The sequence below is a fragment of the Coloeus monedula genome (assembly GCF_965178545.1).
Source record: "Coloeus monedula genome assembly, chromosome: 1".
Taxonomy (NCBI): Eukaryota; Metazoa; Chordata; class Aves; order Passeriformes; family Corvidae; genus Coloeus; species Coloeus monedula.
Genome location: NC_138781.1, coordinates 17,592,135 through 17,618,452, shown reverse-complemented (window position 1 = coordinate 17,618,452; position 26,318 = coordinate 17,592,135). Strand labels below are relative to the sequence as shown.

The window sequence follows — 26,318 nt, the reverse complement described above, 5'->3', positions numbered from 1 at the left end:
GTATAAATGTAATACTTTTCTGTAGCAGTTTTCCCTGCAGTGTGATGGAAACTGTTCATGAGTTAATTATTGCAGAAACCATGTAAGGTAAAAAGGCACTGTGAGTTCTGTTGCATATGGTGGGCCAAGGACAGGAAAAGTGGTTTTGTGACTGGAATGCGAACCAAAGCTTGTTAACTCTCAGACCACAGAAAGCTGTGACTGGACCAAAGTTATTCATCCACTTCTCTGTCGTCAAGGAATTCTGATTAAGTTTTCTAATAATGCTTTAATATATTGAGAAATACTTGGTTAAGAGAGCACTCACCAAAGAAAGAGGGTGTCACTGCAGTTCTCCATTGATTTTTCTTACCCAGGTTACCCTCAATGAGTATTCTCTAAATTGTTTCTGCTCCACTACTTATTTTCTTAAAAGAAATTAGGAGCTTTGAAGCATATAAATGAAGTAGGTTTTACTTTTTGTAAAAGCTGAGCAGAAAAGCAGGCTGCTGGATGCAGTCCCAGGCATCCTGACATAGGCAGGTACTCACTCTATTGCATGAACCCTTTCCTAAAGTTGTCTAGGGCAGTAGTTAAAAATGGTGGCTCTTGGCTGAGACCTGCAGTTGCCATCATTTGAAGTTGTGGGCTTTAAGTTATTAGAAAACCTGTACATTGAAGTTGTTTTGTCTTCTGGAGGTACACAGCAGAAAGGTGGAACAAAATGTGTGTACACGTTTTTGTTTATACTGTCTTCTGAGTAAACACAATATAATTCTTTTTTTCTTTTGGGGTGGGGGAGCAATTCCTGTAACCTTTTCATTCTGAATAGGAAGTAATCCAAATTTTTATCACTTCAAGTAGTTTTTATAAGGTTTAAATGGATGAGCAGATCACAGACTGAAAAACAAGGTAAATTTAATCAATATTGAAGGCCAAAATGCAATCCTAAAACAAGAACTTCTAAAAGAAACATTACAATTAAATCTGAGCAATGAAAGATGACAAGTCCATGCATTTTTCTGCATTTCAGAGATGTTGTTCTCAATAGACCATCAGTTGTCATTGCATACACCATACTGTGCTTTTCAGTGATGGTTGTTGTATGAATAACCAGGTCAGGCAGTTGTTTAAATAAAGTTGGGAGAAAAATATCACAGAAAAATGAGAGAGAGCAACAGCTATGCTCTTTAAACATCACATTTTCTCTATTATTCTTACTTTTCAAAATACTGGAAACAGCTCATGAAATCTTTTGCTTCTTAGATCATCGTTTCTTTATTCCTTTATAAAGATTTATAATATTTTTTTTTGTTGTTTATCTTCAGCAATGTATTGTGATTCCAAGAAGAGGTGATAAGAATAGGAGGAAGGGAGTGAATAATATTGGAAATAAAGATACTGCATTTGTCTAATTGTCCCAATTTCTAACAGTGGAACAAATACAGAAAAATGGTAAACAATATACTTGACACTTACTTAGTAAAGTTTAGTCTCTGAATCCATACTTAAATTATTGGATATGTTAGATATTACATGTCAGTGGCTGAAAACCGCCAACTGAACCAATAACTGAAAATTGGTCTGTTTCATGCTAATCTTACCAGAATTAGTAGGAGGCACAGGGAGGTACCTCTTTGTAAACTCATAAGCCTCATTAGGCAACCACATTTGAGATCTTCAGTCAATGTTTTTTTCAGTTTCCGTGTCTGTACAATGGAGGCTTTTCACCTACAGAATTTTGCATCACAAAGGAGTGATTCAAGTTCAGGTTCATGGATTCGAATCAGGTTCAGATTACCTTAGAGAAATTAGGACCAATCATCATATTTTCTTCAGCCTGCACCAACCAGTCTGGGTTTGCATGTTGCACTGACAGAATTTAAGTGATACTTAAATTCTGTAGTGGGGAACAGACAGATCATAAACCCAGGAATAATTTCTTTTATGTATTGTCTTGTTTACTTTTATGTGAAATGTGGAAAGAGGAGAGTCTGATAAGCACCCACCCCTGTAGGTGCTAGAGCCCAAGAAAAACCAAACAATCTGTTCATGCCTAACGTCTTTAATGAAAATAGTCTCATGGACTTCTTATATGATTATTCCTAATTATGTGCTTAATTATATACTTCATGCATAAAGCCAAGACTGAAATATACAATACCCTGCAGGTTCTTGCTTAAAATCCCCTAGACTTAAAAGTCATCTAAGGTGAACAAGAAGTTATATTTTCCTTTGTTATTGCTTGTGGAGTACAGATACAATACTGCCTTTATGTAGAGACAATGCAAAAATAAGGTGCTTCAACACAGCATCTCCACATGGGTGGAGAGACAAGAAAAGGGGGTAGGCTATGTGACCCTGGAGAAATTCTGAACCTCTTAAATGCCAGACTATTTTTTACTTTAAAGGTGTAAATAATTTGTATCTCTTAAAAAGTATAATTTGGACTGTGATCTGAATTCCCTTGAAAAATTTTTTGGTCTAATTCTGGGTGTTTGCTTTTAACATTTACTATATATATGAAGTTATATAAGATAAAAGATAAGATAGATTAAACACAAGGTTTTAGCTATTTTTTTTACAAGAACTGTGAGGAAGATGAAATCAACAATGTAGAGGAGACCCTTCTTTTTTGTTGTTGTTTGGAAATCAAACCCAAAATAGTTTGCCTGGTTAACATATGTCATTTTTAGCTGTAATGTTCAATGAGTTTGAGCCAAAGAGCATATGCAGTTTGAAGGATATGTAGATGAAGAGTGTGCTGGAAAATGTAAATCTTGAAACATAAGAAGTCCTAATGTTTTATGCAGACCTTCCTTTGCTATCTTTTTGAGTGCATTCCTGGTTTGAATTTCGCTGGTCTTTTTGTTTCCATGCTTCCCTTAGAACATTTGTCATTGGCCATCACCACGTGTGTCATCCCCCACCCCCACAGTTGTTTAAGTGCTGTCTGTAGATCGCCTGCAGTTGATCCTGTACATGGTGTTTTCATGTGATAAAAGACTTCACCCTTTCCCTTCTTCAGCAGATACTGGTATGCTTAGCATTTCTGTTGGAAGAACCTCTTTGGCCTGATCCCAGCTGAGTTACTATCCTGACATTTTCCCATCCCAGAATTGTTGAGAAATACCATTTTCTTGCATCCTTCCCACAAAACCATTGCGCACAGGATATAGGCAGTTGATCCTCATTTCCTTCCTTCAGTTTCAAGCTGTTTAAGAGGACTTATGAGTCAGCATCTCATTTAGTTGTATATTATCATCTACATACTCATCTCAAGCCCTTTGTGTTCTCATTATCATTTCCCTACAGCTTCAGCTGATTGCATGTCTCTGCAGGATTTCACCCAGTGACTGTAAACCTAAGGAACGTTAATTGTCATTCTAATGTCCTGGGGTCCTGGCACAACCCCCCTTTGCTTCATTCTGTACTCCTGCATTTCTCTGATTTTAGCTGCTTTTTTTCTGAACAACAGTGTCATCTTCCTGGGTGACCCATGATAAATGTAATGCATTTAATGTATTCTGCTTTTGTAAGGACTTCCCTTTTGAAATCCACCAGAAGCATAAATCAAGGGCATATTACACAGACTGAAAAAAAGGGGAAAACTTAATATGCTCCTCTTTTGCAGCACTGCCAGTGAAAAGGCACTTTGGCTTGTATGTCACTGCCGGCCAGAAAAGCAGTGCTGCATTCCTGCGGAGGGAGCACATTGTGCTCCTAACACCCTTCTGTGACATTATTTCAGACTGACTCAGGGGAACAGATGTCTCCTACTAAATCATCAACACAAATGTCCCAAGCATCTGCGTCTTCCTCTGGATACTCAGAATTTCAGTGTTCAACAGGCCTGATCCTGCTTAAAATGGTGAATACATTCCTTTGATCTGCTTAGCAAGCAGATCCCACAAGGCAGATTTGCAGTTCATTCTCACCCTTGTTTTGAGGGCCCTGGAATAATGACTAATACAGTCAATCAGCCCCAAGGTATTAATCTTTGTCCTCCCTAAGATGCTGTGTACTCCTTTGGGCACTACCTTACAAGTGGTATTCACCAGACTTATTCTTATGTCTTTGTTTGACAACATTCAGCACATTCCTGGCAACTTTGCTTTACTCCTATGACTCTTAGCTTTCTACACCTTTTTCCAGGGCCACCACTTGCTCCATTTAGGTTTAAAGTTCAAAAGCAACATGTTTTGCAGCTGTTTCCTTTGTCTCTGGTACTTTTCTCATTACAATGATGTCTGGCTCCCAACATTATCTCAAATGTAATGCCCCTTCCTCCTCATACCTGCCAGTAGTGACACTCTGCAACCGTTCCTTAGCCGTGTGTTGTGTCCCAGCCCCAGCTTCCACTCTCCTTGGCCTCTAGGATTTTCCACCTTTTTCCAGAAGAAACTACTTATGTTCTTTTGTTGACTTTTTTATGTATTACTTTTATATATCCACCTGCCTGTATTAATGTTTCTTTGCATGTCAGTCCAACATATACAAGCGTTGGTGCCTCTTGTATTCTATTTGCTTCCACAACTCATAAGAATATAACACTGGTTTCAACAGGAGCCTCTGTGCTCTGAGGGTATTTGGTAACAGAAAGTGGAAATCTCTGTCATTTTTCCATCTCACTGTGATGTGACAGGCCCGCCTTTCACAGGTTTTCCTTGTGCTGTTTGAGCTGGTCAAGTAATGTTCATTCAAGCCAGCTAAGGATATGCACTCATAGATGAGAATGAAATCACAGGCTCTGTACAAATCCATTTAGGAGAAGGCATGGGATCCTATCTGCTGGCCAGCAGAGGTTGCTCAGAGCACGTTATTTGAGTGTTCTGCACTCTACAATTCTTTCTTAGTAAGTCAGGTCCAGGGGTTTTTAATCTTCTGTGGGATTTGCTCCAACATCCTGTTTCTCCCCTCATGCTGGGTATTTGTTTGGATGCCTCATCTCTCTGGAACAATGACAGAGTTGGTGAGAGAAGCAGAAGACAGGGGATTGTCCCAGGAACCTGTCACTGGGCTGGGAGAGATCACAGCCCTTACTGCATTTGGAAATTGCAAAGATCTCCTTGGATTCATTTCCCATCCTTGTGGACTATATATATCCATATGCATGCCAACAGATGGAAGAAAAATCATACTCCTCTACAATCTTGAAGTAAAGGAAAAAATAGATTATTATTGTTTTCCATCTTCAAATACCCCTGAGGTTAGTGAGTGCTGATGAAGGCATCAGTGTGGTGTTGAGTTTGGATAGAAATGCAGACAGTTAAGAAATATTTTGGAAAGTTCCAAAGGAAGCCATGCTTCAGGTTTGGGTTCAGACCCAAAAGTCTTCAAATTTCATTCATAATAAGGTCTTTACGTGGGCTGCAGTAATGGTCTTAATTATATTTCTCCCATACTGGCATGTCTGGATCTTCTTTAGGAGATCTGAAGATTGCCACATAACACTGTGGATGCCTTGTTTGTGTCCTTGTGCTACCTCATGCAGGAGCTGAAGAAGCCTCCTGCTGCACTGCTGTTGTGGTTCTGGATTTGTGTGGGCTTCATTTTTTTTCCTGCAAGACTGTTTATTCAGAGAACACTAGCTCTGAATCTGGCAGCATATTCGTATGATTTCAAATCAATTCCTGCAGGAGGAGGGAGAGACTTCTGGCTCTAAGGTGGACTAATTTTATGTATTTTAACTGCAAATCTTCTTTTATCTACTTGCTTTAACTACCATGTTGTGATGAGAGGAGGGAGAGAGTTAGGGATACAGGCAACATTTTCTCTGGATTGAGGGTGGGAAGTGTTGCAGGTTTCCTCAAGCAGCCTCATTTCCTTACCCACCCTTAAGTCAGAATTAATGTTTCACTTCCTTTGGGACTAGGAAAGTGGAGAGAAAAGTGAGGCAGTTGTAATTCTCCATGAGGTGACAAGGTTTGAGGAAACTAAGTAGCTCAAGTTGCTCCTATGCAATGGCTTTAGGCAGGGTGACTGTTGCACGCTTTTAATGCTGCCGTTGGGCACAGTAATGTCCCTCCTGAAGTGTGGTCTTCACGTGTAATGATGCCTGAATGTCAAGCAAACATGCAGCATGATTTTTTTCCCTTGGAAGTCTTGTTTAACATTGAGAAGGGACTTGGTCATTACAAAATTATTTTCTTCTTTTTTCTTTTTTTTTTTCTTTATTAAACAGACTAGTTTAATAAAAACCAAGGCGGATTTCTCAGGTTTGCATATGTGGGGTGGTAACATTATAAAAACATGAAAAACCCCAATACAGTTTCAGTATTACCGAGACATTAGCAACAGACTGTTTTGTCTTTGTGGTTTTGAACTGGAATTTTTCCAGTTGTTGCCGGAAGGCTACATTTAATTTGTACTGTGTTTGCATAAATAGCTTATTTGTAAAAATCACATTTTACTTGAACAATTCTAAATGATGCCGTTATCATAGGGAGAAAAATGATCTATTGTTCTCTTTATAATAAAATGGTACTGCCCTTCCAAAGTATCCAATGGACAAAAGCATGAAAAATCATAGCATACTTGTAAGTTGCTTATCTCCTCCCCAGAATCAGCTCTCACATGCTCATATCCTCTGGGTTTGTAAAATTCAAAAGATTTTTTGAATTACTCTCTTAATTGTGCTGTTTGCATTATAATTACTCGCTAAATAAGATTCTTTAACAATGACGTCCTTGTTGTCAAAGCAGTTGCATTTCTTTGCCTGGTATGAATAGCTGCATGTTCTGAACTGGGAAGCAGCAGTTGTTGTGGGATCCTGACGCTGTTGAAGGAGGAATTGATTGCTTAGAGAAGATTTTTTAGAGCACTCTACAGAAATCTCTCTTACCTCCACCCACAGGAAAATGAAGATTAAGGAAAATACAGGAGCTCCACCTCTGTGAACTCAAACAGCAGTAGGCAATTTCCCCTCCAATTAGCATCTCGTTCACGTGTTGGAGGGAAAAAATGGTTGGGTTTTTTTGGCCTTTAAACCCCTTTTCGCAAATTCTCACATTCTATGGGGTTTAAGATCAGAGGTAGAATAGTAAAGAGAGATGTGATTGGAGAAGACTTTTTAATCATACCATAGTTTCTCTTATTCTTTTTAAAGTTGTGGTTAATCATGAGTTACACAGTATTTCTAAGTTCTGCTTGAAGGATTCCATGTCTCTGTAGTAAGTGTGAAACAAACACAAAAGTATAATGACTGCTGCTAACTCCAGCCAAGAGTTGTATCATTTCTCAGGAAGAATGTTTTGTTATTTGTCAGTTATGGTTTTTATATATATATGAATCTCTATGGCTCAGCTTTCAGCCATTAACTCTTATATTAAAACATTCTTTGTTTCTTGGACATACAACCATGTGTAGCACTTCTGAACTGAGTCCCGCAAGAGTTCTAAGAATATTGCATATTAAGTATTGATAGACCATTTTGTTCTCTGCTACGTGTGTTTCCTTCATTATTTTTCAGTGCTTCTCTTCTCTTCTTTCAGTATACTTTCAGTATGTACAAGTTACTCTTTTAAAATTTATATTGTTCTCCTTTTTCTTTTCCTGTTAACAATTATCTCTCCCCCTCCCCTTCTTTCCTTTCTTTGATCCACAGGTTTTGCAGTGCATGTTGGTCTCCCTTCATTCAGAACTTGACATTCAAAGGTACATGATGAAAATTGAATCCTCTCAGAGAGTTAGTACTGTACTTTCTTTTTTCTGCACTCTGCTGTGAATTGATTTTGTGACCCTTTAATTGTGTGTCTTGCTTCACAACTAAAGTTCTCAAATAAATATGAATCGCATGCTTTGTGTCTCTGTATTTCACAGCAATGAAGAATTATGCATACAGATTAATTGCATATGGAAGTGTGATGCATGTGCATCCTTTGACAATTTTTTAAATTCTGACTGTTCCTTTAATGGCATGATAGACATGAAGCTCTTGTATTAGATGCTCTGAAATCCACCAAAATTCAATAGGAGATCCTAGATAAGTAAGTGATTCCTAAACACTGTCCCAAATCTAGCCTTATATTTCTATTTACACATACATGTATAAATATATATAATAACGCTTAGGTGGTAAAAGTCTTGCTGCAAATTGAAGGACAGCTCTGTGGGCAGAGCAGTATTTTTGTATTGAACATGCAAAAAAATCTTCGTTCTGCAGCTTGCGGCATTATGCGCACACTGTGCACCTCTGAAGTCACCTGTGTCTCACCTTTCATCCCGGTGAGCTTCTCTTTCATTTTAGATGGCTTGTAACGCCATACAGGATGGATGTCTACAACAGCTACCTTTTTTTCCCCCAGGGAGGCAGTTAATGTGTCGTGCCTTGTAGATCCACACGTAAAAGGTGCCTCTGCATGGTTTCTACCGCAGCCAACAGCGCAATGATAAAAGCACCAAGATAACGCGTTCTGGGAGCAAGGAGGGACGCCTCGGAGCAGGCAGAGTGGCAGCGGCTCATTTGCACCTCATTTGTGTTTCCACTCTCGGGATTTAAGCAGGCCAATAAACATACCGACCACAGGGAAGGGTGAGAGAGGCAGAGGTGTGGAGAGCTGTAAGGCGTCTTCCTCCCTCACCAAGGAGATGGCCTCGAGGGAGGGAAAAAGAAGCAGAAGAGCAAGGTGACAAGTTGGGAGAGAGGAGCAGCAGAAGCTTCCATAACTTCTCTCCTATAGCAGCCCCCTGACTCTCCCAGGTGCCAGAGCAACAAGCTCTAGTAAGTGCTTCATCACATGTTTACTTCTACGAGTAGAGGCTAAAAATAAGTCCCCGGCGTGGGTGTGCTGCCGCCGGAGGCAGCGCTGCCTCTCCCGGGCGATTGTTCTTGCTGGGGGCGGGCAGCTGCACCCTGCCCGCAGACCTCGCTCCCACTCACCGGCCCTCATGTCGATTGGTCTTTTTTTCGGGTATTTTTAAAATAGCATGTTAATTCAGAGCGCCTTCTTAGCTTGTAGAAACACAGAAAAACAGGTTTTTCCAGGATCGCTGCATTGTGTTCCTTTGCTTTGGGAAACTGACACCACAGAAACAGACCCTCCTCCTGTTTTCCTTAGGGACATATGTGGGAGAACAGGGGTGGGTAAATAATCTTCTTGAATCAGAACTCACTATCCTCTAGGTACATTTAGGCATCTGGTATATATTCCTACCCCCCCCCCCCCTTAGTTTTTGCATGTGGTTTTAAGCATGTAAAGATCTTTCCCCTTTAATCAGCATAATGACAGTTTTTGTTTAAATCATCCCTTTTAATCTTCACAGTTCTCATGGCGATTTTGGGGATTGTGTAGGTAGGAGTTACCTCACCCGCTGCTGATGAAATGCAGCCATCTCCTGGATGGAACAAAGGGTCGTGCTGGGTTGTGAATACTTCACAGTAGAGTTTTTCAGGAGGGAAAAGAAAAATAGCTTCCAACTGAAATTGCCATAAGGTTTTAATTAAGACAAATGCTGATATCCAGGCTGGAATTTATGGATAACTTATTTAAACAAAGTAATAATAAACTGAAGCTGTGATGCAAGAATATGACAGAGACAGTGAAAGACGAAATTTTGCTCTGAGCAAAATTGATGGACCCATAGAAGCCTTTGCGGGGAAAAATAGCGAGGTGATCAGGGACTTTCTAAATTTGACTCTCACGTATGAATAAAGTCTTCACATGGAAAAGGATGAGAATAAAGCAGAGAGATAAATTATTTTATTTTAAAGATTTATTTCATTAAGTGTGACTTTTACTTTTTATTAGTGGGTGACTAATAGTTTTCTCTATTGTTTTACTTCAATTTTTACCCTAAAATTTCAGGCAGGCATTTGTAGAAAGAGAAAACCTTGGATTTGGACAGAAACATACTGTGAAATATTTTTACATTTTAATGTGGATGGCTTGGGGTTTTCTGATAGTACACGTATTTCAAAGAGATGCCACAGCATGTTGCATATTTCAGTCTGGACTTGTCTGGACCAATTAAGCTGCTCTTAGACGGGCTGTTGAGTTCCTTAGGGCAGCATTTTCAAATGCAAGTTCCTGCAATTAAACATCTGAAATAAGAGGTCTGGCAGCATAAGGGCTGAGCACCTACAGCTTTATTACTCCTAATGAATATCTTTACTATAAACAAACAGATTTCCTGAAAAACAGGTTTCCATTTATCTAGGTGCTTACAGTTAAAAAAGAAAGGTTTGAAAATGTTGCTTTATGTTAGTCATTTATAACAGAGTTTCATGAACTAACTCTGGGGATCAACCAGCTGAAGAGCCAGCCATGGTCTTGCCAAGGGGGAGCAGCCTGTGGATGTCCTGCTTGGTGATTCACAGCACTCAGGATTAAAAGAAATGGGTTTTGGCAGCTTGCCACAGCAGGGAGCATGCAGCTGGCCACCAACAGGAGCTAGCAAGGCTCGTGAGAAAATGTGCAGATTTTTAGGATGATTTGAATATCATTACTACCTAAAAATATGGCAGATAAGCTCTGTCACATCATTAGCCATGGTTTTTTTCCTCTAGGTGGAAGAAATTGGGGTCAGCATCGGTGAATACAGAGTGGTGATAAAGAACCTGTCAAAAGCAGAGAGGAGTTTTGCCTTCAAATAAATTCACTAAATTGAGTAAAATGGCTACTTGTTGGAGCATTCTGACCCTGTCACAGTGACGGGTAGCGCGTGGCTGTGACTGAGCATTGCTGACGCTGATGACTGAGTTATCTTTCCCTCCTTCTCATTCACCATGGGAGGGAGGAGGAATGCTTTCTTTTACCTTACTTGGAGAAGTTCTTCTGGGTCTGTTTCCTCCCTTTCTCAGAGCATGAGAAGATCTGCACTGGGGCAGTACCTCAGGTTCACGGTACACTGAATTCATTGCTTTGCTCAATGACGGCACGGCAGGTGGCCGGCCGGGGGGGCTCTGTGACTTGTGCTGTGCTGGCTGGCATCCGTCCTGTGTGAGTATGGCGAGCTCAGCTTCCCTCAGGACCGCCGGCGGCTGGAGAAGGCCGGTAGTGCTGCCGACAAGGGCGAGCTCGGGCAGCATCCAGCGCAGAACATGCCTCCAAGCCAAGGAGGCTCCAGGCAAGTGGGGTACCTTGGTTCAGTGCTAGGGGTGGTGGGCAACCATGGCTTAGGCATAGTCTTTCTCCTTATCAAAGAGGAAAGAATTCTTGCCATTCATACCATAGAAATCAATATTGCCACCAAACGGAGGTGCTTGTGAGAAAGAACTGGCTTTGTAACTTGTCCTTGATTCAACAGAAAGTAGGGAAAAGTTTGAGTATGAAATAGAGAAATGAAAGCAGACATAGATAGAGACATGCTAGTCCATGAGTAGGCATCAGGGAGGAGTATAACCAACACCTACAGGATCTGCAAGTGGGCAGTTGCTGTCTCTCCCTCTTCAGCTCTAGAAAACACAGATGCTGGCATGTGCCTGCTCCTGGCGTGGTACCATTTCCAGCTGATGGCATCTGAAAGAAAGATGCCATAGATTTTTACATCTTGTAATGGTGAAAAAGCACACAGAGAGTAGTTAGCTTGTCATGAGAGATGGTTTAATGTTGCATTCAGCTGCTGAGTCATCTCCCCACTCTCAACTCCCCCAGTGAGACACAGTATCCAAATACATCAATTGCACAGATGTACTATGAACTTGAGTTTATACAGACACGTATAAGCATTTAACTTGTCTGAGAAAGTGCTGTGGAAAAATATGGAAAATGCTTAAGAACAAGATAATATGGGTAGTATTCGCTCTCTCTTCAACAGTAATGTGTCACTAATAGCATGTCCAGACAAGTAAAACCCCGTTGCTGTGTTAATATGGAAACCCAAAGACTCTGTATCTGTGGAAAAAGCAGATCCATCCTTCAGACAGTGATAATTTAGATCTGACACAAATGTGATGAAGTATTATTGTTGCAGTAGTAATAATTCATGTGCTGTGGCAATACTTTGGAGTTAATAAACTCATCATACATTAAACACAGCCTGTTTATATGCCTATTTGCAATCTGTCACATATCCTGTATCCATCTTTGGCACAAAGTCACAGGACAAATAGTTTACTTGAAGGTCAAGAAGAGTAGGCTTCCATTTTTCTACTAATTTTTCGTCTCTATTTGAAATGTCAAGAAGACTCTTAAATGTGGGGGGAGGAGGGGTTGCCTATGCTTTGTTCTTTAGAGTACATGATTGGAAAAATATATTTTACTAGCTCTGTATTATTTTTTGATATCTTTGTTTACCATTTGTACACTGCCAGGAGTGCTAGCAACTTCCAAGATATGTAGGATTCTTCTCCTGAATAGATAAGTTTCTGTTGAGATAAGGGCTAAGGAAGTTCCTGGAGACAAGAAACAAGAAGTGTGAATTGATCAAGAGATGAAATTAAATCTTCAGGTTATGTGATTTTTTTTTCTTAGTTCTGTTTTTTTTGTGGAAATGTGTGAATCAAATTTGCAGGAGAAAGGAAAAGAGGGAAAAAAGATTTCTGTTATATAGATTAGTATGAAAAATAACTGGAAACAAGCATAAAAGAACACTATGAAGAGCAGAAATATAAAACCGGCTAGAACAAAAACATGAGAGAATTAGTGTGGACAAATGTGAGCAGAGGACCAGAGGCAGAGACATACAGAGAACTTGATGAAAATCTCTGGTGCTCCATGACTGCCCATTAGATTGGTATCTCTGCAGTATTTCACTTTTCCTTATTCAGGTACTTTCAGACTTCATTCCTAATTATTTGCCATTTTACCGCATTTAAAGAACCTTACACTTTTTTTCTTTATTTTTTCTGAGTCAGTGAAAGGACTAAAGCAGATGTATTGAAAATGCGTTCTTTTAACAAGCTATAGCAGACAGATACCAGTCATGAGGCATAATTAACTACAGTTTTAATTCTTCATGAAATCCCAAGAGTAATTGAAAGATACTGGATCTTATGTAATTGCTAGCCCCATGTGCTATTATTTAAATATATACCCTGAAAAAGTTACAAGGACCTATATCCTTGTAAACAAAATAGTATATCCTAAGTAAAAGAGACATCACAATGCACTGTGTAATTACATGTAAGTTTGCACGAGAATTGTCTGTCCTTATTTTGGCCTTTCCTTTCTGTTGATCTTCTAACCCAGAACTAGCACAGACAACATCTTTTGTCAGAGAAGTCCTTAAGGAGGGTCAGCTCTACTCAGCTGGCTGAAAGATGAACCCTATTGCACAAAGAAATACATGGGGGTGCCTCCCAACATGCAGCTTGAGGGGAAGACCATGGCTGACTGAGGAAATGTAACCCTAACTGGTCTTGGCAGAGGGGGCAGAGAGACCTGCTGCCTAGTTCTGAACCTCCTTCTGTTCTCTGGCATTTTTCACCAAAGTGGCTTGGAAAGTGCCGATGTTCCTTTGGGTTAGTCTGCCTCTGTGGAATATCTATTTACATTACATTACATTTAAATTTTGGATAATGCTGTTCCTTAGTGAGCACATCTTGAGTTTTCTTCTCTGTTAGGTATTACGGGTTTTGTTGCTACAGTACCATTCTGACTCACATAGCAGCAGTCTAGACTATGACTCTAATGCCTATAATAACAGTATATGCCTACTGTTGGGTCCTGAAACATGGACTGTTGGGGTCAACATTTATTTTGTGAGTGCTTGTACTGTGTGCTAGTTCCTGAAAAGTCCTTACAATGACACTTGCTGGGGTCTTATTTTAAGCATTTTAATATTAGTGAACATTCAGTGCAAAAAAAAATGTGGCATTACTTGTTAAGTATTTATTTGCCATTTGTCTTATTTATCTTATTTGATATTAGAATCAACATCCTGAATAATTATTACAAGGATCAGATAATGCTGAAAGTTTCTGCACTGCTTTCTTCAACAATCTTTACAAGTCCTTGTAGTTATAGCTACAGAAATGCTGCTGGTTCCCTCCCCACTGCATGAGTTGGTTTTCCTAAGAAGTGATACCTAGCAATCCACTTGATTATTAAGTAGCCTCGAGCCTAGTGCTCATTGCCAATGATAAAAATGCTTTCCTATCAAATATGCACTCATATCTCTCAGTTACTTGAATAACTACTGTTGTTGCTGAGTTTGAGAATTTTTTTAGAATCTATTTAAAATTCAGAATCCTGAAATGTAATGTTTATAGGAGCTGAGCATGACAAATAGCTTGAGGCCTTTCATAAACCCTATGTGTATATTTGGGGGATCTCATTTATAGCTTGTGTTGGCTTTATGTTTGTGCCACTCCACTTACTAGAGTGGAACTCCTATGGATTTGAACTGGTGGATTAAGAGGAAGACTGGGCTTTGTGTCTGAGCAGAATCCATGATGTGCCTCTGGCTTGCTTCAGAAAGTGCAGTATTGATGGTGAAGAATGAGGGCTGCCAAAAAGGGGTCTTTTTTAGTGTGGTGGGTTGATCCTGGCTGAACACCAGCTGCCCATCAAGCCACTCTCTCCCCCCTCCTCTGCTGCAGTGCAGGAGAGAAAACGATGGAAAAGTGTCATGGGTTCAGATAAATGCAGTTTAATAAAGAAAAAGCAAAGGCCACATGTGGAAGCAAAAGTAAACAAAGTATTCTCTATTCACCATCAGCTGGTGATGTCCAGCCACTTCCCGGGAAGTAAGGTTTTAGGCTCCAGCACACGTAGCAGTTGCTCCATAGGACAAATGCAGTAACAAATGGTCCCTTTCCTCCTCCTTTTTCTTAACTTTTATTGCTGGGTAGTCATCAAATGATATGGAATATTCCTTTGGGTCAGCCCTTCTGAGTATGTTCTCTACCAAGATCTTGCCCACCCACAGCCTCCTGCGTGAGTGGGGCGCATATTGGAGAGAGCCTTTATGCTGTGCATGCCCTGCTCAACAGTAGCAGAAATACTGGTGTGTTATCAACACCTTTCTAGCCACCAGTACAAAGTACAGCACTGTGAGGGTTGCTATGGAGAAATTTATCTCAGCTAGACCCAATAGATTTAGCTACAGTAATGATGTCATGTCATCTGTGGGGATCTGGGATGCCGTATCTTAGGTCCTACAGCATTTCCCCAGGGACAGCCAGCCAAAGAAACAGAGCATGTTGGCTCCATCTGTACACTGACAGAACATGCTGGGCAACTGCTCAGCTAAATCTGTGTCTGTTGATTTTGGTAATGAGGTGTCCCCTTACTTCTCAAATATACATCTGTTCATATGTGTCAATGAACAATACACATGCAACTGCATGTCTGAAATGACACTTGGGGATTATTATATTATAAATTAAAGAGAAAAAAATAAGCAAAAGCAAAGCAAAATAAGCTTGACCCATATTTTCACATTATCAGTATATATTTTCTTAAAGAAACAAAAGCAATCTCCTTTCTAACAAACTCCGAAACTAAGGACTTTTTTCAGGTTGATTTTGTTGCCTTTTTTTTTTTTCTTGTTTTATTTTTAGTCATGGTTTTCTAGAAAGGGGGAATTATATGCCTTCTAGCTCCCCATTAATGGCTATGTACAGATAAGTTTTTAATCAGTACAAGGAACTATAGAGCTGTAATGTCTTGGCTTGGTAGTACTTCCGTAATATTGCCCATGTAAACAAAATACTTTATCAGTGATGGTTCACAAGCCATTCTGGAAAGTTGAATGAAGAAGTACTGACTTACCAGATTCTTTTCTGCGTTTGCAGGTCACTTGTCACCTCTAACTTTTCTGGCAAAGTCCCTGTATTTACAACCTGCAGGCTAGTGGTGACCATGTCAGAGGCACTTCAAAGCATATTTTAGAACAAATGTTGTTAGCTTTAAGTTCTGCATAAAATTCTATGCTCTTGAACAATTTCATTGCAGGACATTGGATAGTACCTACTATTTTAATATTAGCATTTTAAAAGTGAGGAGTTCTGGAGGATTTACTTTCTTGTGAGGTGTATCTTATCATTGTCGTTTGAGAGCAACTGCACAGCTTGGCAACAACAGCCCTCTATAGCCAGCTAATGAAAATGTAGTAAAAATTGAAGTTCTTCATACATTCAAAGTCACATAAGGAATATTATGTGATGCATGCTTTTGCTGAAATGAGCTCTCTTCATTTCACTTGAGAAACCACTGAAAGAAACAGATGTCAGCAAGATTTGTTAGCTTAGCTATCCAGAAAGAAGCACAATCTTTTCTGGATCTTGACAGCATCTTCAAACCTAGAGTTGAAGTTGATTTTGATACAGGGGATTTTTAACGTAATAGCATCTGACCTTAAATGATAGGGGAGAGAAAAACATATAAGTTTAATGACATCTTGTGCCTGGTGCTGATTATAGATGTCTGTAAAGTTCATATTTACATGCTGGATTTGGAATTGAGTAAGCTTGCTTTGCTTTGAATTTCTGCTTTGTATGTTCCCATTTGTTGTGATATGGTTTGATGGAGAAAGACCAGGAAATTATTCTTCCGAAGTAATAGTACATGTGGTTGTGAGGGGGTTTCACTACACATTATTGAGAATGCTTCTTAAAGCAACCCCTTTTTGTAGAAACAGCTTATAGTGTCACGTACAGTTGGAAAAAATGTTCAGGACATTTTATTTCCTGTTGAGTGTGTTTTTATTAGGCAGATCCTATGGTGAAGAGTTGGTAGAAGCGCATAAATGAAACCATATCTCTCCCCTGCTGGAAGAGTTGGGTTTTTTCCCAGCAACTGTGTTTAGCAATTTACTAGTATGATTTCCCAGTAAAGGCCATAGTTAATTTGGTCAGTTAATGAATACAGTTCTGATTTATGCTGGTGTAACAAAAACGAAAGTAATTGTGATTTCAGCTAGAAATGTCAGATGGCTATCTTGGCTTTGCTGCATGACCTGGACCTTGCATAGATGGCACAGCAGAAGATACTGAAATTGGTAGCTTTACAACTCCATTACAGTATTGCTTTTCAGAGAATTTTTCTTAGCAGACTTGTTAACATTAGAGAGAGAGTGCGTGTGTGTGTGTGGACAAAGAGAATGGCATTACTGTACATCTCCTCAGCACATATCTTATCCTCAGGGCCTTTTGTTAGCAACAAAATTTGCAGTGTGGATATACAACCATAAAAACTGGAGCAGAATTTCCAAGGACACTCTTTTCCTAAATAATCTACACAGAAGTGACCTTCAGCATACCAGTATTTGAAGAAGTTTGGATTCCTTCCTTCTTCTCTTTGATTTTTTTTCCTCCCACACTCTGGTTTCAGTAGACTAATAAGGAAATACTCTGTGTTGCAGACAAGAAGCCCAAAGCCGTCCCAGAGCCCACAGCCCAATTTGGGTGACCACACAGAACACCTCTCTGAAGCATCTGCTGATTCCTTAGAGGCCATGTCTGAGGGTGATTCTCCAACCCCCTTTTCGAGGGGCAGCCGCACACGGGCAAGTCTTCCTGTTGTGCGGTCAGCAAACCAAACGAAGGAACGATCACTGGGTAAGAACCTGCTTCAGTCCTTCTCCATTCTGTGCTTAGTCTCTGTTTTCTATTTGTGGATTTGAAACAGTCTTTAAATAGTTTGGGGTTAAAAAAGTAAAGACTTCAGTAGCACATTATTTTTCATGTCAGGTTGTTCTTTGGAAATGAACTAGGTATGGGATACTGAGTAACTTGGGGGAATGGTGAAATTCTTTTCAAAGATCTGAAAGTGTGATGGGAGCATAGTAGACGTGCAAGAATAGCGATGCAGGCCCTGACATGAAATGCTGAGTAATGGTTAAAACCCACTATTACAAACACTTTCTGCCAAGCCTGAAAAATATGTGGCAGTGAACTTAATACAAGATTGTACCCTCATTTTCAGACAGGAGACACAGGCTTTTTCACTTTACCATCTCTTCAGAGCCAGGCTTAGTTGAAAGAAACCTAGAGATATTTTTGCCTTAGTAATCCATGTTACTGAAAAGGTCTGTATGGTGGTAGCTTTCCAGGCAGAGGATTTGAATGGATATGCTGATGGAGATGCCCTTTACTTTGGGGCAGTGCCCTTCTGTCTGCACAGTGACAGGAGTGATGTGTCAGCATAGGAGGACAGCTCTGGTTTCTGTGTTCTGCCCATATCTCAGGGTTGAATTCAGCCCAGCTGTGAACCAGACCTCCTTTTATGATGGCGAATTTTGTCTCAGACCGTGCTCAGCTGATGGATGGTAGGAGTAGAGGCTGTTCTTTTGAGGGAAGACACCAGAGGGCAGTTAAAGCGTTGTGGGAAGGTGCATAACTCATGTGCAGATTGCTGAGGAAGGCAGGTTTTGCTCACAGGTAATAAAGTGAAATGCTGCTTTCCTGTGGGCTCATCTCCCAATATAGAGAGTGACACAAATCGAAGACTGGACTGTAAATCATACCATGCTTGTAAGCTTGTCACGGTGGTTTACTCGTCCCTCAATAATCTAAGACAGTTTCTGTCAAGAGTAGTATGATATCTGACAAACACAACAAACGTGAAGAAAACGGGGCTGGAAGGGGTCCCTGCCTCTCCCAGAACTGGCAAGTGAAGAGCAGGGGGCCTGGAAATAAGGGGCTGATCCCTGTCTGTGCCAGCTCACAAAGTGGCTGCCCTCCCACAGCCTCCTGGGCCACCAATATGTTGAGCTTTTGGGGGAGAAATTTGTAAGACTTCAACCTGGACAAGACTTTCTGGTTTTGAGGTGTTTTTAAGAGCACATGTATGTTTACTGTACATGCAGAGGGTTCATCTCTGCCTGTAAGTCACTGCTGGCTACAGCATCCTCAGTATGGCTTACTTCACCCCAGGGTTTTCTGGAAAACTTGTATGTGCTTCAATGTGATGCTAAGTGGTTGAGCCTTCGCAACTCACGGTCCAGCCCCACTGTGTGGGCTGAGGACCCCAGAGCTGGATGCAGCACTGCCAGTGGGGTCTCAGCAGAGCAGGGACAGAATCCCCCCCCTTGACCAGCTGCCCACGCTGCTTTTGGTGCAGCCCAGGACATGTTTGGCTTTGTGGGCTGGGAGTGCACATGGCTGGGTCATGTCCAGCTTCTCATCCACCAGCACCCTCAAGCCCTTCTGGGCAGGGCTGCTCTTGCTCTGTCCATCCCCCAGCCTGTGTTGATACCGGGGGGGTGCCCTAACTTGGGGCACCTTGCACTTGGTCTTGTTAAACCACATAAGATTCCCATATGCCCACTTCTTGAGCATCCCTCTGGATGGCATCCCACTCCTCAGGCATGTCAACAGCATCACGCAGCTTGATGTCGTCTGCAAATTTGCTGAGGGTGCACTCAATCCCTTCAACTATGTCCTTGATATAGCATATTAAATAACACTGGTCCCTGTAGAGACCCTGAGGGACACCACTTGTCCCTGATGTCCATTGAGACTCTGAGCGATTGACTATTACTCTCTCGATGCAACCATCCAACCACTTAATTATCCATCTAGCAGTCCACTCATCAAATCCATCTCTCTAATTTAGAGAGGAGGATGTTGTGGGGACCATGTCAAAGGCTTTACAGAAGTGAATATATATTCCCTTGTCCACTGCTGTAGAAGCCCATCATAGAAGGCCACTGGGCTGGTCAGACAGGACTTGCCCTTGGTGAAGCTGTGCTGGCTGTCCTAAATCAACTCCCTGTCCTCCATGTGCCACACACAAATGTGTGTATGTATGATCCTTTCCCCAAGTGTTCTCAGCCTCAACGTATCTTCAGCTTAGAGATTTCCTGGTTATGATTTCTGCCTGTATAATAACCATCAGGATATGTCTCCTCCAGGTATTTGTTCTGGCCATCTTTGATCCCATGTAAATTTTTCACATCTGCAGCAGTGCATCTGTGACTTTGGCAGCAAGTTTCTGTTGGTTTACTGCCCAACCATTGCTTTCCTGTTGCTTTGTTTTGTACATGTTTATCAGCTCTAAGTTATGCTCCCTAGTTCTTGTGTTGGAAGTGACAGAAAACATCAGATTGCTATCTGCTTCCCCCAGGCCATATCTGATTTCTTTGACCTGTCATTTCCCTCAGGTCATCTCTTCTCCAGACTGAGAAGTGCTGCTATAACCACTTGATCCTCATCCAGAAACCATCCTGGACATTTGATAATCATTGTTGCCCTGAACTTTTTGCAGTTCAATAATGTCTTTGTGAAGATGAGAGAGCCATAACTTCACTGTTAAGTAGTTCATTCTTAAACCCTTTTTTCCGCATCTCTTGCATGTACTGAAGTGTGTTGTCCAGGCTCTAATGGAGGACAGCCACATGAAGGTGTACTATTTTATTTCATGGCCAGGATTTCAGACCCTGCAAGACACCCTGTCTTTCATGTACCACAGACAAGGCCTCAGCTTATTCATAACATCATGAACAAGCCAAAATCAGGAGAAAGAAAAAAATAAGCAAACAACAGGGAAGCAATGTAATATGAAGCATTTCAGTTGAGAGTTTTTAGATTTGAAATGAACAAAATAAGTATTTTCTCTCTGTATTGCAGGAGGGGTCACAGATATGTGTGTGGCTTAAGGGATCATCAAATTAGCCAAATAGGAGGTAATATATTGTCATCACCCCACAATCTGTCTTTCAAGTTGCTCCAGGAACTAAGTAATAACAAATAGCTTGTTTTAAAAGGTAGTTTAAAAATTATTCAAAAATAGTTCCCTCTTTTTTTTTTTTTTTTTTTTGTTATGTGCACTTCTTTTATAATAATGTCCTTTTCAATTTCTTCTGCCCCTGTGTTCTAACAACACCATCAGCAATGTTCTGAAATTTTACTTTTGAGATGCTTTGCACGCTGTGGTCCTGTTTAGTTCCAGCTGTAAAAGGGGACTATTTATTTTAAAAAAACCAGGAAACTGTTTATAACTTCAGATTTTAAAGTGTCATGAAAGTACTTCTATTCACATGATTTTAAATAATCTGTGTATAATCACCTCCCTTTCCATATCTATTAACTTTTTAATTGAATATATTTTAAATACAAATTATGTTTTGATCCTCAACCAACATAATTTCAGTGAGGAAAATAATGAACTTTTGTAAATTTTTATTAATTTCACATTGTATATCTCAATGCCATCTTAAAAAACTGATATTTTCTTTTTGAAATTCTAATTGTTCTGTGGGTTCCTATTTTACTAGCTGTGTATGAGTCAGTTTGTTTCCAAATTGTGGTCTGAATTAACATGGAGCCTGAGAAAGAATAACAGAAATGCATTTTGGCTACTTCACTATCATGGGTTTGTCAGTCAGGACTAATCTAATAGGACATGGTATTCACGTGGAGTTGACCTAGAAAACAGTATTCCAGTTGTGGGCCCATTTAAAATTTCAGCCACAGCTTTTGAAATTAAGGTCTTTCTTGGCTAAGAGGTCCACCAGAAATCAACACTTGCTTCATCATTGTGCAGCCTGGAGACAAAACAAGATATTAAAATAAATGAATTCACTGTGCAAGAGAAAACTAAATGTATTTTAAAATATCTGTTTGAAAGCTGGGAGCTTTTCCAGTGCGATAACTGTGGGAAAAAAATTATCTAGCAAAACTGTCAGTGAGAATCAGCTGAAACCTGGAAAGTGCTCAAAAGTTTTCAGCAAACTTCACTTGCAATTTGCCTGGAGGAAGCAGAACCTGACAAGCATCCAGCGAGGTTGCACCAGCAGCCGCCTGTGGCCGCTCTGCAGCTCGCTGCTGTCCCTGCTCCGGTACCTCCTCGTGAAATGAAAGCTGACAAATGTGTTCACTTGTAGTCTCTCGTGTGGTACATCTGTCCCGACAATGGGCAGCATCCTTTGTAAGGGCAGGCGCTGGCATCCTGTGTGGTGATGGAGTGGCCAGGGCAGTTGATGCAATGGGTCACAGCCCTGAAGGGCGGGGTGTGATCACGACCTCCCACTGCGGCAGCAGCTGTTGGTGCTCCTGCAGGATTGGGCTGTACAGGCTGGGTTGGATGAAGGAAGAATGTGGTACAGGGGGGGATTTCCATAAATGCACAAAAATTTGGGTTTGAGAAGTGACTGAGGAGGATGGAGCTTTATGGCTCAAGGGTTGCAATCATCCTTTCTGGGTGCCCCAGCCAGAGTGCCTGGCCACGCCAGTCTAGATGAGTAGAGAGCAAAGGATGACCAGGCTCCCTGCTGGTAAACCCATGCCTAAAGTTAGGTGTGTGGAAAGGCCTCTTCAGAAATGTCTGAGCCTGCCAACATTTGCATTTGATTTGCATTTGGAGGGATTACATAAAGGAGTAAAATTATACAAATGCTCAAGGATTGGCATGGGGAGGGTCTTAAGCAATCACGGAGTATTCTGATTATTATTTATTAGCCCCCAAACGCGAGTTTTGGCAGGCACAGGTTTTAATGTCTGATTAATTCGTTTTCTGCCACCTTATATGGAAATGCCATTACTAATTATAATCATAACACCTCAATCTTTTGTAGCATTTCTTACAGATGTCTCTCAAAGCCTGGTAAAAAAGAAAGTCAGGGCCACAGTGACAATTTCACACACAGCAAAGCCTTTGCAGAGAGACAGATCATTGCTTTTCAGCTGGCGGTAGAAATAACTCCCTATTCGTGTGTATGCAAGATACTGTAAGACACACAGAGAAAAATATAAATGGTAAAGGTAGATATATATTATATTGGAGCTAATTGATTGTTACTTACTATTTATGAGCTAGAAATTAAAATAGGCCTGTAAAATCAGACAGAAGACGTGTGAATGGCCATAGACTTTATATGAGAAGCCTGTGATTTGCTAGCAGTGGCACTGCCCTCTCTGATTCCTTAGGGCATGATTTAAGCCTAATGAAGTCAGCAAGAACTTCAGTTTAGTTCATGGGAAAAGAACTCCCTGGGAAGTGCATTTCAAGTTAAGGCTAAGTATAACTTTAATGTATTCAGTCACCTTAAAGAATTTTCCCTATCTTGACTTCTATAGTGTATGCAAAGCAGCCAACATGCAAAAAAGTCATGTAAGTATTTGCTGTCGTGGTCAGATAGCTTAACAGCAACTGACAGGTCTATAGGAAAAACAGCCTGAAACAACTAGTTCCAATTAATGAATTGAAACACAGACCTTAGGAAATACAATACTCTAACGTATCTCAAGTTTTGCTTCCAGCTTTTCTAGACTTTATTTTCTTTCCTATTTCTTCAAATTATAATAGCTAAAGGTTTTGGACTTGGAAAGAAGAAAACACACACCTCTTACCTGAAATCTTTTGTAACAAAAGAAGGTAAACAATGATATTGACATATCAGAGTTTTTTCTGTTCCATTTATTGTCTCTACAGGATATGTGAAAGGCAGGTATATAAAAGAGTGAAATATGTGACTTCCCAGGCCTGCACTTATGCCCACAATTACTGTTTACTTGAGTTTCTTTCTCCTATGATAAAATATGTTGTGAGTACCTGAAAAAATGCTTCCAAGGAGCAAGATCCTATTTAGTACATACTGTCTCAACAGTGGCACATTCTGTCTGCCACCAATAAGCTGATATGCAGGATATTTCGGATGCTGTGTCACACTGGAGCTGAATTTTGTTGCAACAGTTCTTGTATCAGCATGGATCTAATGGGTTCATTGCAGTGATACTGGAGTAGAAGATGTACAGTGTGCTAAACAAACCCATTAGTTTATGTTTATGTTAGTTAGTCTGTGTCTGTCACTGCTATATCTGTTGATTGACTTTTGAATGCAACCTTTATTAGTCATGTGCACTAAAGTAATACTAAAGGACCTTGAGTAAAAATGATGCCTCACTGTGCTGGGTAATATGTGGTGACAAAATACTCCTATTTCAGAACCTTGCAACATGAATAAATCAGAATGAAAAGTGGTGAAGATAGTAGGAGAGGTAATGAGTGTACAACCTGGATGAACTGAATAAAGCTATGTCAGGGTGGCAGTGGCTTTTCTCTTTACCCCAAATCATGCCCTCACTGAAGGTGTAATGTCTTTATCCAGCTCTAGTATCACTTCATATTCTGATTTAGCAGCAGGAATTTGAGCCTTCGGCATTTGGTGTCTGCTGGAAGACGGATTTGGCAGATGGAGTAGCTTGTACAAGCCTTCTTCCTTCAGAGGAAAGGTAGGAGGCCAGATGGAGCTGTCCCATGGGTTCTATCTAGCTCAGGAGCTATCACTTGGATAAATCTGATCTAATTTTTGTGTCAGATAAAATTTTTAAGTCTACCTCTAATACAGTAAGTCACACAAACACCAGAGCCTTTCATTTGACGTGGGCATGCAAAGGAAAAAAGTGCATTGCAATTAGATACATTGTACGAAGTGTAAGGCTTTGGCCAAACAGAAAAGCAGAGCCTGTCCCTCAGCTCATTGAATTTAGGATTTGCTGCCAGGGCTGACAGCAAGTCCCTGAATGAGGACAGCTCTTGGATTTAATCATTGCTCCCCATACTGTTTATATATTTGGTAGTGATTCTAATGCATAGTTACTATGCTGGGCCTAAGTTCAGATTTCTGTTCCCAGAGGGAAATAATGTCATCTCTGTGGTATCTCTTGTATTTGTTCTTGTTCTGTATCTCTTTTCTGCATTTCTGGCTACAGAGTACCCAATTCAAACAGGATAAGAGGATAATCACTGCATCAGAAGCTTGTTGATAGCCCACTGATTAGGGTGCTCTCTTGGGACAATAGGGGCAATGGTCTGAGCAACTCTAAAGATGGGAGCCCTTCTGGATAATTTTTCAGCTACTCAGCTGTTTCATAGGAGACAGGTGCTTGTACCATTGCTTTGCCCAATTACCTTCTGTGATGAATAGACCATCTGTGGGTATGAGGGCAGAGCAGTGGATGTTATTTATCTTGGCTTTAACAAGGCCTTTCACATCTATCATAGCCTCCTTGTAGCCACATGGGGGAGGTAGGGGTGGCCTTCAGGGTCTGTAACTGGCAGCTGGGTTTAGCTGTGTTCCTCAGGGCTGGACTCTGGGGCCAGTGATTTTTAACATCAGAAATGGCTGTTGGGATGGAATGAACCACCAGTAGGGTCAAGTCTGACACTACATTTGAGAGAGCATTTAGTGTGCTGAAAGGTCAGATGGCCACTTCACTGGGACCCAGTGAGCCAGAGAAATGGACTAGCAGGAACTTCATGAAACTCCAGACAGGCAAATGCAGCCTTTCACCAGGGACAGAACAGCCCTGCAGCAACACTGGCAAGGACAGGTTGGCTTGGTAGCAGCTTTGCAGAAAGGACTTAGAGTACGACAACACGGTGACTGTGTGCTAGCAGCATGTCCTTGCAGCAAGGGAAAACTGCATAGCTGGCTATAGGAAAAATTCAGCCAGCAGGTCAAGGGGAATGATTATTTCTCTCTTCTCACCATTTGTGAGGTGGCACTGTGTCCAGTTTTGGTTCCCCAATAGATGAAAGATAATGACAAACTGGAGTGAGTCTAGGAAATGGCCTCTTGGCATTCTTCTTAATCATGCACCCTAAAGTCTTGGGTCCAAGATCCTGTCTAAAGTAGCTTGTGAGGACTTCACACAAAGTCAAGCTGTGTGTTAGAGCCCACAGAGGTGAATTTTTGGTGTGGTGCCATAACCAGCTGTGCTCTTAAATGCTGATGGCTCAACCCCTAAATTTGCTACTGACAGTAGTGAACTTTTTAGAAATGAAATAACTTCAGAAGTATTGAAGATAATTCCTGCTGTAAATACAGAACATGTGGTAAATGGAGCAGAACTACAAAGGCATGCATGGCCTACATGACTTTAATGCTTCATGTTTATGGATTATTCAAATGGTCACATTCTGCCCTTGAACACATCAATTGTACCTTGTTTAGTACTAAAAAACAGGGTTTATAAAAATAGTCATTACTCAAAAATGAGTTTGATACAGCTGATTTATACAGAAGGGAAATGTAATTGGGTAGAATTTATCTTTCTTCATGTTTGTTGAAGAGGAAGAACGAGTAGTCCAAGAAATTTAATTGATATTTTCTTGTCATTTTTGCTTTTGCCCATTTAAAATTTACTAACAATAATGCCCCTATGTAAAGTACTTGACTACAGTGGCCTTAAATGCTTCACATATCTGCGTAGTCTTTGGCATACACATCCTTGGAAACTGTACTAGTCAGCTTGGCAGCTTTGGCTGGGAGCCAGCCATGGCTTACTGGCTTCTTTGGAGGTCAGGGGCTCAGCCTCTGGTGGACTAAAGCAGAGCCTGCTTGGACATGTCCCATGCCTCTGTGTGTGGAGTTCTCTGATTTTACTATGCTGAACTGGAGTAGGTGCAGCATGGCAGAGCCTGTGTGCCCTCTGAAAAATAGCTCTGGTACACACTCTGGTTCTCGTTCATCTCACTGAGTTGTTCAGTTGTCGTTTTTAAAGTATTTTT

The 26,318-nt window shown here is 40.7% G+C and overlaps 1 protein-coding gene across 16 annotated transcripts in view; it reads left to right on the top strand.

The window, feature by feature from the left end:
* Positions 1–26,318, top strand: part of KIAA1217 — a 187,368-nt gene that overhangs the window by 65,039 nt on the left and 96,011 nt on the right. For 11 of the 16 annotated variants that reach the window (XR_014226671.1, XR_014226672.1, XM_082287610.1 and 8 more), the window contains 2 exons: positions 7,586–7,666; positions 17,227–17,422. Coding sequence is in view for 14 of the 16 variants with exons in the window: in XM_082287610.1 (XP_082143736.1) it covers positions 7,586–7,666; positions 17,227–17,422 (277 nt within the window). In the remaining 2 variants the exon portion in view is untranslated. The remainder of the gene's footprint in view (positions 1–7,585; positions 7,667–17,226; positions 17,423–26,318) is intronic. The other 5 variants (XM_082287602.1, XM_082287607.1, XM_082287605.1 and 2 more) reach the window with 2 other exon arrangements.